This window comes from Thalia democratica, chromosome 3 (genome assembly GCF_965202585.1).
Source record: "Thalia democratica chromosome 3, ktThaDemo2.hap1.1, whole genome shotgun sequence".
Classification (NCBI taxonomy): Eukaryota; Metazoa; Chordata; class Thaliacea; order Salpida; family Salpidae; genus Thalia; species Thalia democratica.
Genome location: NC_139167.1, coordinates 37,356,414 through 37,372,282, shown reverse-complemented (window position 1 = coordinate 37,372,282; position 15,869 = coordinate 37,356,414). Strand labels below are relative to the sequence as shown.

The following is a 15,869-nucleotide window of genomic DNA, read 5'->3' as shown; positions in this document are numbered from 1 at the left end:
ACTTTTGAAAGATGAAAGACTTTTAAAACTTTCATACAAAACATTTTAGCTTGTTAATAAAGACAGAGAAAAAATTTAAGTAAACATTTTATAGAATATTTTAAACTTCATTCAAAAAAAATTTAGCTTTACAGTTGAGTTTAGAGAGTCGAAAAAGGAAGTTTTCTGTCTCTGTTTACCAAAAATATTAAAACAGCTTTTGAAGATGCTTATTACAGCAAAATGAGACAAGTGGTATTTGTGAACAGGAAGCATGCCTCAAATAGTTCAAATACCAGACACGCCGCGATATTTTGTGTCTGGTCATTTTTCTTCTGGAGCTTATTTTATTTTGAACTTTTGACCTGCGGAGCAATCGAGTCAGACATAAACGTTTTGTGTGTTTGAGAAAAACTTTTAAACATTTTGCAAGTAACTTTAAAAATATAATCTACCTTACATACTAAACAAGTTTTATTTTACGTAGTAATATTTAGGTTGTACTGTTAATCGTCAAATTTTTGCGACATAAAATTAGTTATTAACTTTATTTATTTTATAATACTTAAATATTTCTTACAAAATTATTTTAAATTTAACTTATTTTAAAAAAGGAGTCACTATTTTTGAGCTTTATTTGCTATTCGTGTTTGTCAAATTAAATTGAAATAAATATCTTTAGAACTTTACTAAAGTTATAAGAGTATATGTTATAAATTTTTGCTATATAATAAGCAATAACGTTGATTATAATTCATTTCAGCATGTAAAAATACCTTATTTCTTAAAATGTTTACATAAAAAGAAATATTGAAAGTATACAGTATAAAAGCTCTTAAACTGGCTTCACGAAAAACTATAAATATGTTTTTAAAGGCTGAAAAACTGTTAAGTAATTACTGTTGAAATTTAACTTGAAAAAAGTTTTTATTTAAAGCGTGTCAACATAGTCATATACCTAACAGGTTACATGACAATTCAAATTCGGACAAATCAAATTCCGACAATTCAAATTGTTAGAAAAATATCAAAAAGACTATATCTCAATAAGTAATATAAATATGATAAAAATAAAAATACATGTGCAGATCTTATTAAGATCTACAAGGCATTTTTTTTCTTTTAGAAAAATCTTAAACATTTTTCAAGATATCTTAAAATTACTAAAAATAACTATGTTTTTTACTTTATTTAAGCCATAACTCAAAAAATATTTAAGGTTTAGCAAAAAGAAAAAAATGGCTTGCAGATATTAATATCACCTACATATTTATTTTTTATATTTGACAAATGTACATTACTTTTTTTATTTGTGGCCCTTTCAAATTTTTTTAAAGAATTTGAATTGTCGGAATTTAAATTGTCGGAATTTGAATTGTCCGAATTTAAATAGTCGTGCACCCACTTTACAAGTTTTGAAAAATGTGAAATTTTTTTACAAAGAAACTTTTAAAATAAACTATGTAAGCATTTAAAGATTTGTTAAATAATGTGAGAATAATTTTTTGAACAATGATTTTTAACATGTAAAAAAAATTATTTCATAATTTAGTACGAATAATTAATAAGTTCTTCTTGTTTTATTCACTATCTACAAAAAAAACTTCCTTTAACAATACTAACAGATTAAATCATAGAAAAATTAGTTATATAGAGTCTTTATCCAGCTCACCTTGTTTCTACCTTTTAAATGAGCATTCAATAAATAGTAATATGGAAATAAAAAGAGTTATATTCAAGCAATTCAATATAATAAAAAGAGCAGTAACGTAATTTTGCAGCTATTATTAGTAGAAGTAAAAGTTAACTTCAACCATTTTTTGTATACAAATTTAGGTTTTTTAAGTTTAATGTTTATGTTATTTTTTAGTATCTCTCTAAAGCTGATGGCTTTTTGGATTATAGGTATTAACTTTTAATCTTTTTTTTATTTACTTCTGATTTTTAGCTTACTCTCCTTTTGAAAATATAATAACTTTTACATTTCTAAGTAATTTTTTCCAAATTTTCACTGAAAACTGAAAGATTGCAACAGAATGCGATAAACTTGAAACAAGTTCCTAAATTTTATTCTAAACTTTTTTCGAAACATATCAGTTAAGATAAATATGTTTTTAGAATCATTAGAAAAAAAGTAATAAAAACCTTGAGATAAAACGTTGTACTTTTTATGTAGTATAACAAAACTTTTCTTATAAACAACCATCAACTTTTTCTGGACATGACGTTAAAAGTACCCAAGTTGTGTGCGATTCGACAAGCAGTATTTTTTTTTCGTGCATCAGGTCCTAGGACCAAATATTTTGAGTACTTTTTTTTGTCCTTCAATAAACAATATATCAAAAACTTTATACCAATCAATATGTTTGTGGATATCAGTAATTAAATAAAACGGAGCGAGTTTCAATTATAAAGTTTTAATCTTGCTGCCGTAATTTCTTGTTGAAATACGGTTTTGGATAAACACAAAACATTCATAAATTAACGTTAGAAATTCAATCACAGCTTCCTTACACCAACAAAGCAATTTTATTTTAAAGCTTTAAAAATGTAAAGATTTAACTTGTAAAACCAGGTACTTCTAAAATTATAAGCTTCTATATTTAAACTTAGTTTTCTTTTCATAAGTCACATTAAGTACTGTTTATTGTGTTGGGCAGAACAAATAAAGCAAGAAATAATGAAATTATTATACTGATTGTTAAAGCAGTTAATTTTTTTAATATAAATGGTATATTGGAAGTGTTAGAAGCTATAAAAATAAAATGATAAATTAAGTATACGCTAAAAGTCCTTATGTATAGTTTATTTTTACTAAATAATTACAAGTTTTATTTTTAAAACACAGGTAAAGTATGTAAATTACAATTGAAAAAAAAAGCTTTTAAAAAACTATCAAATTTTAATAATTAAAATGGAAAGAACTCTAGCTTATCAGAGTAGTGAACAGTTGACTGAACTACCTAACAACTTAAAAGACTAAAGCTATTTTTGAAAACTCCTGGTCGAACATAGGCTTGTTTAAGTAAGAAACTATTGAATAAAAAAAAATTAAAAAGGCAACATAGAGGCATTTAAGAGATAGTTTATAAATGTTTAATGACTAGATAGTTTATCTAGTCATTAATGGTTATATTAACTAGGTTTAGCTGACATTAGTGTTGTCTCGAATTTCGACTGTAGCATATTTTCATTTTATTATAAGTATACGTTAGATTGTTTGTAAACTATTAAACTGAATAGGTTCTATTAATTAACAAGTATAGTCATGACTCAATTTTTTTTTGGTCTTTTTAGGAGATTTTAAGTAAAACAACCATTTTTTGTAACTGAAAAAGTTTTAGTTAATACTAAGTGTTGTGTAGCTCGATGACCGTATGTTTTTTCATACACTAGGTCCTTTGATCATACCACCGGTTTCTTGATTTTTGTTTCATGTTCAATAAATTTTTTACTACTACAGGTACAGTCAAAAAAACTAAATCATCACAACCTTAGTCTCGGACATTTTTAACACTACAACTTGAGGTAATAGTTAAACGGACGTACTTGAAATGCGACATAGTAATATTTTAAGGTTCTAGACTGCTAGCTGAGTTTTTTCTTCTTTTAATTAGCACTAGACTGCACGATATACAAACGTTGTTTTCGATAGTATGAACAAACAAATCTTGCAGTATTTAAAACATTTTACAAAAGTTTATCGTGACTATATACTTGATAGTTTATAATAATAATGAAACCAAGGTCGTAGTCTGCTGCAAAAAAAATACTGGTAGACACACAACGCAATGTAGTCCTTTTTCTTAATTTTTAATAAAGTATAATGTTTTTTAAACACTTTTTTATTCTTGAAAATACTCTAGACACCTGTAAAAAAACTTTTTTTAACTTTTTTTTTTTCAAACTTTTAAAATGAATTAAAGATTTTATGATGAACTTGCTCGGTTGCACAGAGGTCTTAATAACGGTATTAAAAACTTTGATAGATAAATATTTTTTGATGAAAACTGGATAGTTGGCTACATTAGTAAGGTTTTGGAAGTTTCTAAATTCACAATAATATTCAAATGAGGTTAAAGTATTAATGCAGCAATATATTGCTAACATCTAAATCTTTAAAGCAAATTTTACCCAAAGGTTTTTAATTACACACGTACCTCTATAACCTAAACATTTTGCAAAAAAAAGTCAATTTTTTTTATTTTATCTTCAAACAAAAGTAAGTAAAACTTTAGCCAATTAGAAGCGCCAAGAAATTGCAGCTGACAGAAAAAACATAAAGCTGTTTGTTTAAATCTTTCAACATTTCGGTTTTGCTAAATCTTGTTAACTTTTTATAACTTATAGTCATCGTTTCATTTCACTACCATAATTTTTTATTTAGTCACTAAGCTGTTTACTTCTAACTTTCTTAATCATTATACATTTCCTATAAGCGTCAAAACGATAAACACTGAAAGTAAAATTTAAAAAAAAATTGATTTAATTCCAGAGTCGGTAGCCTTTTATGAGGAGCGGAATAAGTTTTGTAATTAAATGCTGGCCATTAAAAAAAGAAAAACCGATGCCGGCTATAAAACTTTTATTTTAAAGAAAGTATTCTCACTAAGAAAAAAAAAATTTATGAAGTAAATTTAAAATAGATACTAAGCAAATAAAAAACTTGTTTGTAAACTTTTAAAATTCAGAAACTTTAAACTCGTCCTCTTGCACATTAGCTGTTTTTTAGCTGAAAGAAAATCGATAGTTAAAAAAGTTTTCCTGGCGGGAAGCATTTTGCCCGCAGTTTGCCGACTCTTGATAATAGCTTCAAAACTTTGTCATAAACTACCACGGTGCTTTTTAACAGGGTCCGCGAACTGCGGCCAGCTATGTACTTTTAATTAATCAGCTTTTTTGAAACAATGAATTAGCTTTTTTTTTGGAAACTTATATTGAGACTCTTAAATTGATAACTTCTGCATTGTTAGTTATGTTTTAATTTAAAATAATTTTTTCTATAATATAACTACAATTATTATCAATAACTATGGTTCGCAGAAGACTTTATTTTATATAGTGCGGCAGACAGGCAACTATTTTAGCAAAATAACTTTTTACTTACTGCTGATCCGTGCTTTATACACAAGTGATATCCAGTAAAAACAATTAAAAATTGATATTAAATTCTAATACCTTTACTAAAATCAGAAATTTGATAAGAATTTAGACTTTTGCTAGCATTCCTTTTCTTAGCCTAAAGTAAACAGAATGAACAAAAAGGATACAAATTATTACGCTCAATTTTGTCATAAAAAATGTCATTAATTAAAACTATTTATGTTTTACTTATAAAAGCCCATTAATTTAATACTTTACGGATATGAGATGTATGGTAAATCATATATTTATTACATCACAACATACTATTGTGTTCTTAATCAAGTTACATTTTTTAGATGTTACTTCCGTGCGTGAGCTGCAGTTTGGTCATCGAAAGGTCTTTACACAACGAGTTAGCAGGCCGAGGTTTTAACCCTGCGTTCGATCAGGTATAATTAAGCTTTACACAGCTTGTTCAGATATCCGGACAGTTTCAGTCGAAAAGAAAATTTAAAACATTTGAAACTATTAAACACAAACATTTTTGATTTATACAAAAAATTAGGCTTATTTTAAAAACTATACTTAACTTCTATCAAAAGTTAGGGCAGGTGGAATTATAAACGATAAATTTCACTTGCTTGACCCTCAAAACCATTGTAGAGGGTTAGTAAGTCTGATAGCTCTAACTTAGAAAAAATAATAAATAAGTTAACCTATTTTTAACTTTTAATATTTTCATTTTATTGTCTAACGCTCATGATTACTATTTGTACTTACCATAACACTTGTTATTTTTTATGCATAGTATCCAGCTGTTATGTTTTTTGTTCTTATCCGGACATATAGAAAAAGCTTGCCCAACATGTCCGGATAAGTGAATAAGCACTGTACCGAGTTTTAAAATCGATGCAAGTATTAGTTAGATTACACATGGCTGCTAATAGGTTTAAGCAAAAATACTGCATTGTTATCCTAGGCAGATGATTTAATAGGCGTGTGGTTTTATTTATCATAAGCAAATTAGGGTGCAATATTTCAAAGAATTAGCTCTTAGCACAACTAGAAATTAAATAAACAACGTTATTAAAGAGGTTTACACAAGACTAGAATTTTAATTAGATTTTACAATGTGTGGTTAATATATATATTATACTTATAACTAAGCCCTCACTTTAATTACTAGCATTTGGTAGTGTTTTATTATTGCACATTTTAATAGTTCAAACTCTTCATCTACTAGTCCTTAGCAATGATTGGTTGCCACTCGTTTTCTCAAAAAAAAAAACAGGTTTTCCAAACTTTTTCAGGTTTTTAAAAGTACAAATTTGTGTTAAACAGTATAATAACATTTTAAAAAGATACTCTTAGAGCTATTTTAAATATATTAGAAAAAAAAAATTTCTGTATGACAGATTTTTAGAGTCGAATCGAAATTTTACGACTTTACATGTTAAAAATTCCAGGTTTTTTGCCTAAATTGTCAAATTCAAGGTAAAGTGGCAACCCTGTTTAAGAAAGTGGGCTAGTCTCTTTTGGAACCCTGTTAACCCATATGGTATAAAAAAGAGATTATCAAGGGACAGGCGTTGAATATTCTAATGAGTATACAGGATCTTGATCACTTTAATTTGAAGATCATACTACTTGAATCGCAACGAAATTATAGCTTATTAATGAATGATATCAAAATAAATCTTCCTATTTGTTGATTCCACACTAAAACATCGATTGGCATAAATATGTTTGTACTTTTAATTTGACCAAGTTAGTTTTCAGTTGTATTGGCAGAAATAAAGGATGGTCATTTTGGGAAAACAAACCAATAAATTTCCAATTTTTCTTCAATTTTAAAGGAAACTTCTTAAGTACAGGAGCTAGAAATTATAAAAACCATCCTTAGATTTTCCTTTTTCCATTAAGCTACTCAATTTAGAATACATCCCTACCTAAATTTAAGCTATAAGTTCTTGAATTAGTAATAGTTAGTTTCGTAAACCCAATTTTAGCCGATAAATAAACATGATTATTTGCAAGAGGTAATTCAAGTACATAAAAATTTAAGATTTAATTGAAATTCAAGTTAATATCGAAACAGTCCATTGGAAAATAAAAATAATTAAATTTTACATATACATGATCTTATTGATCAACTTATCAGTCCTATTAATTTTGATGAGCTTAGCTGATTCAAGAACTAAGTATTGAAAATAACTTTAATTTAAAACAATATAATAAAAGTTTACTTGATTCAACAAATATTTTCTTTTTTATTACAAAAATTAAGATTTAATCCATTACCAAAATTGTATTTAATAAAGTTTAATACTATGATTCAAAAACAATTTATTAGAATAAAAACAACAAAAGTGTTAATTAGCTACTTAAAGCCTTTTTTTATTTCCTAAAAGATCAAAAACAAGAACTAAAAAAGAAATGCAACCAAACGCAATATTTGGTCAATTACTCCGTTCTTAACTCCGCTTTGAGATCTTAGTATTTGTTGACCTCGACTTTCTGCATGTTGGGAAGATCGGTGAATTCGAGCTCCTTCAACATGGCGTCGGTGGTGGCGTCGACCTCGACGGTGGCTTCGAGAGCTGAGACGGCTGGCACGTAGTTGTCGCGACGTTCACGCTCCTCCTCCTGCAGCTTGATGGAGATGCCTCTCACCGGTCCCTTGATGATCCTCTTCATGAGATGGGTGACGTAACCGGCGATCTGGTTCCTGAGCCTCTTGGAAGGAATGACTGCTACGTCCTCGCACACGCGCTTGTTGGTGTGAAAGTCGAGGGTGAGCTTGGTGTAGTATTTCTCAATGATGACCTTGGCGGACTTCTTGACTGTCTTGGTGCGAACGTGACCCATGATTGCTATTTAGGTTTTTAGCTGTTGAGAATGTCAATGATTAATTTTGGCACTTTATCATAAACTTAGTTACAAAATTAAAAAAAAAATATTTACAATAAAAGGTTTGCATAATAAGGTCAACAAATTGTCTACTAAATATTTGGTGAAAACTTAGTAGGTAAAACAGGTTTTATTTATTTTTGTGCACACAATATTTAAATCAATTATAAGTTTGATAATCAAAGAAGGACAATCACCTCAGCCTGACTCAGATGTAAAGTTTTCATACTTGTAACATATATTTTTACAAAATAAGAGAAAACACATAGTTATAGATTAGAAATTTAACAGCAACTGAAACCAAAATAGCATCAATTTATACAAATTTTAGGCTTCTTAAATTATTTTTAAAATATTATGTTTATGTACCCAAGACATGTTAAATTTCAATTTCTACATAGTATCAGGGTTACCACTAGTTCTTTCAAAAAAATTTCCAGGTTTTCAAAAGTTCCTTCAGGTTTTTAATAGTACACATGTTTAGGTCTATTTATAGTTTTCAAGTTAAGTTAAACGTAAAAAACTGTGTAAAATAGTATAAAAACATTGAAAAAATACTGAAGCTACTTTAAATGTGTTTTTGATAGAAAAATCTTTGTTGATGACAAAAAAAAAATCTATATGATAAATGTTTTGTGTCATATTAAAAATTTTCTACTTTACATGTAAAAATTGTTCAAAATCTTAGGTTTTTTTCAAAATTCCAGGTTTTACAAGTTTTTTTTTTGCCTAAATTGTCAAATTCCATAGTTTTAAAGGTTAAGTGGCAACCCTGATAGTATGAGACCTATAAAAAACTTTCATTATCATAACTAAATCAATTCAAAATCAAAAACTGTAGTTAGAGATATTCAAATACTGTAAATTCAATACTAGTAATTCAATACAAATCAAGTTTAAAAAAACATCACAAAATCAACTTGTATTTCTTTTAAGTGAATTACATGAACCAAATGTCAATTGCTAATATATATTAAAATTTACAGAAAAAAATTCTATTTTTGTTGCAAAGATTTCAATAAATGCTTTTTAGACTAATTTTAAAAATAAATTGTTTTCTTCTAATTTATCTAAAATTTTGAATGTATTACAAGCTACAAGGCAATAAACATTAAACTAGATTAAAATACCAACAATTAGTCAAAATACTGTCTAGGTCAACATACTTTATTTAATCATAATACCTGGATTTATATATTTTAGACCATTGTATAAAATTAACTGTGCACAGTAGTTCTATTAAGAAACATGTTCTGTGCATATTTTACTATAAATGTCTATTTAGTTAAAACTACTGTCCAACCACTACACTCAAGTCAAAAAAATTGTGAAACATCATTTTATTATGACTAAAAAAATTTAATTAGTTTTCAATGAGATTAAAATTATACATATAAGTTACATAAGATTAATAACAATGTCATGGTTGCTAATAATGAAGCTAAATAAACCAAATTTATAATTATATTTCTTAAATTAATTACAATATTATCAATAGACTGGAATGTTTAATTTCGTAAATAAAAAATGTACTAATAGTGCAATTTTGATCAACTAAATCAAATATATACTTGTTGTACAATGATAATGTGACTAGAATCATAAAGGTTGCCACTCTCAGAGTCAAAAAAACTATAAGTGTGACTAAAAATGTCATGAGTCAAGATTTTGTTAAATCCTTATAAATCATTTAGGCATTTTTTTCAATTTTAAATAAAGAATTTAAAATGAGTGAAAATAAAGTTTTCTAAAAAATTGGAATTAAAATATAAAACATTGAAAATAGAACAATAAATCTCATTCAAGATCTAGAAAATAACTGGACTGATATTATCAAAAAAAAAGAAGAGTTTTTTTGGTCAAATGTGTCAAGAGTTGTTGAATGGTTTTCATTAAGACAAAATAATAAACTATCCATTTGTTGCAACTCTGAACCATTGGTAAGTAAATTTTCATTTTGTGAAATGTAGAGCTGACAAGTTATTAATACTTACTTGTGAACGAACTTTGGTTATAATTTTTACATTAGCTGACCAAAATATTTAATGGGGAATTAACCATAACTTTCTTTTTTTATTTTTAAGATAGTACCAAAGGTCTATAACAGCTATAGGGACAAGGTTTTCATAAAAATAGATAAAATTGACTCTTTTGATAATTTAATATGGACAACTAGCCTGTCTTCATGAAGAAACTTGAAAAAAAGATTAGATGAAGTATTTCTGTAAAAAGCTTACATAGGCAAAAATTTGGACCACAATTTTTTTTAGGGTTGCCATTGGTTTTTGACAAATTATTCAGTACAAAGGACTATTTTTCGTTTAAAAATTAGTTTAGGTGAAAAACTGTGTTAAATAGTATATCAATATAGAAAAGATACTTACTGTCAAATACAGTAAAGCTAATTTAAGGGCATAGGGGGGTAAACACCCTTTTTTGTTTTTTGATCTTATTTTATATAGTTTTTACAGATTTTAAAAATTCAAAATAATTTTTGTGATATAGCCGGTCAAAGTCGGAGGAAACAATAGGTTTCTTATGGGAGGCGCAAACTAAAACAGCAAAAATAGACTATTTCACTAAAAATCTATCTTCTACGTTTTTTGAGATAACTACCTCAAAATTTTAGGAAACGTTTCTTGATATATTTAGAAAGTTCTGTCGGAACAAATTTTTAAAAAATTGAAAAATAAAAATTTTATAAAAAAATTAAACAAAAAAGTTAGTTTTTTTTAGTTTTTTTATTATAAAATTTTTATTTTTAAATTTTTTTAAATTCTGTTCCAACAAATTTTCTAAATATTGCAAGGAATATTTCCTGAAAATTTGAGGTAGTTATCTCAAAAAATGTAGGAGATAGATTTTTAGTGATTTATAGTTATTTGCCGTTTTAGTTTGCGCCTCCCATAAGGATCCTATTGTAGCCTCCGACTTTGACCGGCTATATCTCAAAAATTATATATATATAATATTATTATATAATATAAGTAAAAACTATATAAAATGAGATCAAAAAACAAAAAAGGGGTGTTTACCCCCCCTATGCCCTTAATACAAAAAAAATTATTTGATGACAAAAAAATTTATCTATATGATAGATCTTTTGTGTCAAATCAAAATTTTACTACTGCACATGTAGAGTTGTTCAAAATTCTAGGATTTTTGTTAATACATGTTCTTTGTATTTGAAAAATTCAAGATTTTTTAGTTTAAACCAGGGTTTTCAAAACAGGCAATATCGCCCTCTGGCGGCATATCCTATTAGTTAGAGGCAATAATAAGTTAAGAAACCTACACTGGACATTCTTTAGTTGCAGATGAAGAGCAATAAAAAGGTCTGAGTGTTTTAAATGGTAGCCTTTTAGTAATGGTAAATTGAAAAAAATTGGGAAACCCTACTTTAAACTGTCAAATTCCAGGTTTTTGCAGGATTCCAGGTTTTGTGGCAACCCTGTATTGTGAATTCTTTGAAAAATTAAATTTCATTAAAAATCTACTTAATGAACATAAGACTTCAAATTTTTAGGAAATACTACTGAAGATTATTCCAAATTTGAAGTACTTATATGTTAAAAATATACAATTGAAATTTAAAGTTGTTGTCTCTTTTTTTTCAAATTTAAAACCTAATAAAACTATTAGAAACTTTAAAAAATTTAAGATCTGTTATAATTTTAATAATATTGATTTTAAAAGATGAAGATATTTGTTTAGTTAAATAGTCTATTTTTTGTCATTTAAGCTTTTGTTGTTCATGAGAATAGTGGAGCTCAGGGACTTAAATCCCTAATACTTTAAATTATTTTTATAACTATCAATTATTTTTTTTTTTTTAAGTTTCTGATAACTAAAATACACGTATAAAATTGTATGGGACTACCTTTTAGCTTTATTCCATAAAAGTCATTTAAAATATTTAAGTGAAATGTGCAAAAAAAATATTCTTTGGTTGATTTTATATAGTTTACAGAAGACTTAAATAAATATAGTTAAATAAAACTTAAGGGCATATGGGAAGGTAAATCATTTTTAATTATAATTTGATTTAATTTTGAGTAAGCTAAAAGTTGCTTTATACCGATTTTTATTATTCAAAATATTTCTAGAGATATAGCCATTATAAGTCAGAGACCACAATAGGCTCCATGTAGGAGTTGCAAACTGAAAAGGCAAAAAAAAAGATTATTTCACTAAAAATCTATCTTCTACATTTTATAAATATTTATCTCAAACTTAAAGTAGTGTTCCTTGCAAAATTAAGAAAATTATGTTTGATAAAACTTTTTAAGTATAAAATTAAAATTCTGATAAGAAAAAGAAATGCAATCCTTTGAAATATAAATATGAGTATGAAATAATTATAAGCAATAATACTTAATATCTTACTCTTGGTTATACTCATAAATTACAAATTAAAAAGTACCCATTTGAACATTAAATAAAATATTAATTAGTGATAAGTTTGGACTTAGTATTATATAAGGTATTTTTTTATCAATTAAGATATTAGAAATTTCAAAAAAAGAAATAATAAATCTTTTTGAAATAATTATTTTATATATAATTTACACTCTGAAATTATAACTTAATTTTTAAATGATAAGTCATCAATAAATTTTTTCTTGTGACATATTATCAGTAAATAATTGAAAAAACATGTGGATATGCAACTGATATTCATACTTGACCAAATTATATAAATCAAATATTGGCAAACTTATAAACAACCCTGAGCTGAATTGTAACATATGATAATAAGCCATTGACAAGCAGATTATAATGATTCTTAATTCAACTATATGATAGATTTTTTGTAACAAATTAAAATTTTATTACTTAATATGGTAAAATTGTTGTAAATTCTAGGTTATTCTGGAATTTTTAGTTCAAAATTATAGGTTTTTCTCAAAAGTTCTATAATTCCAGGTTTTTGGCCTAAATTGTCAATATTTAGGTTAGTAAATGCTTCCAGGTTTTAAGCAAACATCATAATAATTCACTCAGCAACAAAATAAAATTTTGGACAAAGCTTTGTAAATTTAAATAATTATTTTAAAACTTCTAACCTTTGTATACATACAATCATGAAAAAGCTTGGAAAATGATAGGTATATAATAATATCATACAATTAAATGTAGAAATTACTATATAATATAATATACAAAGATTATAACTGATATAAATTTTACATGACAATAATGAGTTACCATTTTAAACATAAAATTGTTTTTTTATTCAGGACACATAAGAATTACTGAAATTTGTAGTCTTGTAAGTTTGGAGTTTTTGGGGACAAGATGTAGTTTAAAATATATTTATACCATTGTTAATCAAAATTATTATGCTTTCCCAATTTTTTACCTAGAGAAGGGAAATTAGTTTTAAAAGAGCAGACTTCTGTGCTTTTGAACACAATATTTCATTTTTTAAAATTTAATTTTCTTGACAAACTTGAATGTATAACAATAATTTTTTCATAGGAGGATATGTTACTGATATAAATTAGGCAGTAACACTTCTTGAAAACTCTGATATAAGTAAAATTAATTTAAACTAAAAGAAAAAACTTTGAGCAAAGGTTTTGATGTCATTCTATAATGTTTAGATCTTTATTAAATTTTCAGTTAAAACAACAGTTGAAAAATTTTAATATAAAATATTTTTTAAAAATTTGCATCTAAAAGAAAAACTAGACAGAGTTTGTCAAGTGTTTATAACAAATTTTTAAGGTTTTTGAGATTTCTTCCAGGTTTTAAAAGTTTCATGTTTGGTGGTCTATTCTAGATCAAAATTAAGTTTAAGGTAAAAAACTAAGGTAAATAGAATAACAACATTGAACAGATCTTAAAATTCTAAAAAGGATAATAATAAAAATATTGATTATGACAAAAAATTTATCTATACAATAGTTTTTTTTTTCATATTGCACTGTTACCACTTAAACATGTCAAGTTAAAGGTTTTTCAGTATTTTTTGTTTGAAATTCTTATGGTCAAGGTTTTTTAGCCTAAATTATCAAATTCCAGGTTTTTATTGGTTTACAGGTTTTTTGGCCAAACATGACTTGGGCTAAAAATTGTAGAATTATTTTATCAACAAGAAATTCATAATTAGCTAATTTGTATTGAAGTTAACTATTACAATCATTAATTTTCCTCTCATGACAAAACATTACAAAAGTAAGAGTACTTTAATAAACACTTTACAATATCTGAACATACTCAAATTCAGTTGAAAAATATAATACTTTAATAACTTCGAGGTTTAAGAATAAATATATTCAGTGTCAAAACATGAAGCCATTTCTGATGAAAATAAGCAAATATAAATGCAGCTAGGTATTAAGGTTGTTGTCTTAAACATTAGGAATAAACATTAATTATTAGGTAAAACAAAATTTCAAAATCTAATTATATGAATAAAATTGAGCAAAGGTGTTCAAAATGTCTGTTAATGAAAATGTAAAGCTCTATCACATTGTTATGAGTTCACAACTTAGACCTTAATACTTTAACTCATAACTACATTTAAAAAATAATAAAGTAAAAACAAGTATTTAAAATTAAATAACATCTTTGTTGTAAAATTCTTAAAAAATATAAAAAATACTAACCAACTTCCAGCAACTGTTCTTACAGAGAAGTGTTGAATTTTTTTTAAGCTAAGTTAGTATTTTTAGACCATTTTAGTCTCAAACCATTTAAAACCAGCGACTAAAAATAAAGTCTCATTACTTTTATTAATAATTTTCAAAATAATTTTTTGTTGTTTGTAAAGTTGTAATCTAAAAACAAAAATTTCGATAAGATTATACTTTATTAGTTATAATTTTAAAAACTTATTAATATAAAAAGTTTTTTTAAAGTATATAAATAAAAAAACTAACATAAAAAACGAATCAAACTTTATAAATTTAAAGAAAATAGTTTTGCAAACTGTTTAAAAAGAAATTATTGTTTATTTCTTTAATTCAAGTGTTTAAACAAAAATAATAACTGCAAAAATAGAAATAAAAAAATTTAAGCTAAAGTTTACTTTATCTTTTTTTAAGTAATGTGTCTACAAAAATTTTAAAATCAGGTTATTTAATTGCATTATTGTACTGTTTGTTCATTAAAAATAATTTACTATACTCGAGTTTCTACAATTTAAGAATTCTGAACCCTGAACATTAAGAAAAAATTGTGGATCTAACTTAAACTGCTATGATTATGTATTTTTTCAGGTAATATATTTTTTTATTCCAGGAGTAGGTAACCCTTATACTATGGTTTCCCAACCATGGGTGCTAGCACGCCCTGGCTGTGCGAGGCAGCATTCCAGGAGTGCGAGATAGTTTTTCTTTTTTTTTTTTTTTGATAGTAATGGTTTTTTTTATTAACTTGGGCGACTGTAAGTCAAAATTTCCTACAAAGAAAACTAACATCTCTGGTGTCGACAATTGAAAGAGGCTACGTAACAAATTTTTCATCACTTGAAGAAGTGACTGATAAAGATTTTTTAATGTATTTAATTCCTAATATACATGAATAAATTATTGACCATTAGAAAATACTATCTAAGTCATTTGATGAATATTTTGGAGAAGGAGAACTTGAAAGTTCTGAAAAATAGATAATAAGTCCACATTCCTTTAATTTGGATTATATACCGGATGTAAAAAGTTAAAAGATAAAGATATTGAATTGTGCACGAACCGCTTTATTAAAACGCAGTTTGAAAGCAAAACTTTGGAATTTCAGAACATTATTGGTGTTTTGAAATGAACATTTATAAAGACTTTGTGAAAAAGCACTAAGTATGCTTATTCCATTACCGACGACTTACTCGTGCAAGTCTGAATTTAGTACTTTTTTGATAATTTCAAATTGACCTATTAATCTTTTCAAAAAAT

The 15,869-nt window shown here is 26.0% G+C and overlaps 1 protein-coding gene across 1 annotated transcript; it reads right to left on the bottom strand.

The window, feature by feature from the left end:
- Window positions 1-7,434: 7,434 nt before the first annotated feature.
- Window positions 7,435-14,615, bottom strand: LOC145832743 (small ribosomal subunit protein eS17-like). Its single transcript, XM_082940071.1, has 2 exons — window positions 14,589-14,615; window positions 7,435-7,953 (listed from the first exon to the last, which is right to left on the bottom strand). The coding sequence occupies exon 2, from the start codon at window positions 7,930-7,932 to the stop codon at window positions 7,558-7,560; it is 375 nt and encodes a 124-aa protein (XP_082796197.1). The 5' UTR covers window positions 7,933-7,953; window positions 14,589-14,615; the 3' UTR covers window positions 7,435-7,557.
- Window positions 14,616-15,869: the final 1,254 nt, after the last annotated feature.

Bases quoted from the DNA above. Each gene is read 5' to 3' on its own strand.
- LOC145832743 (XM_082940071.1), bottom strand. From the start codon at position 7,932: ATGGGTCACGTTCGCACCAAGACAGTCAAGAAGTCCGCCAAGGTCATC.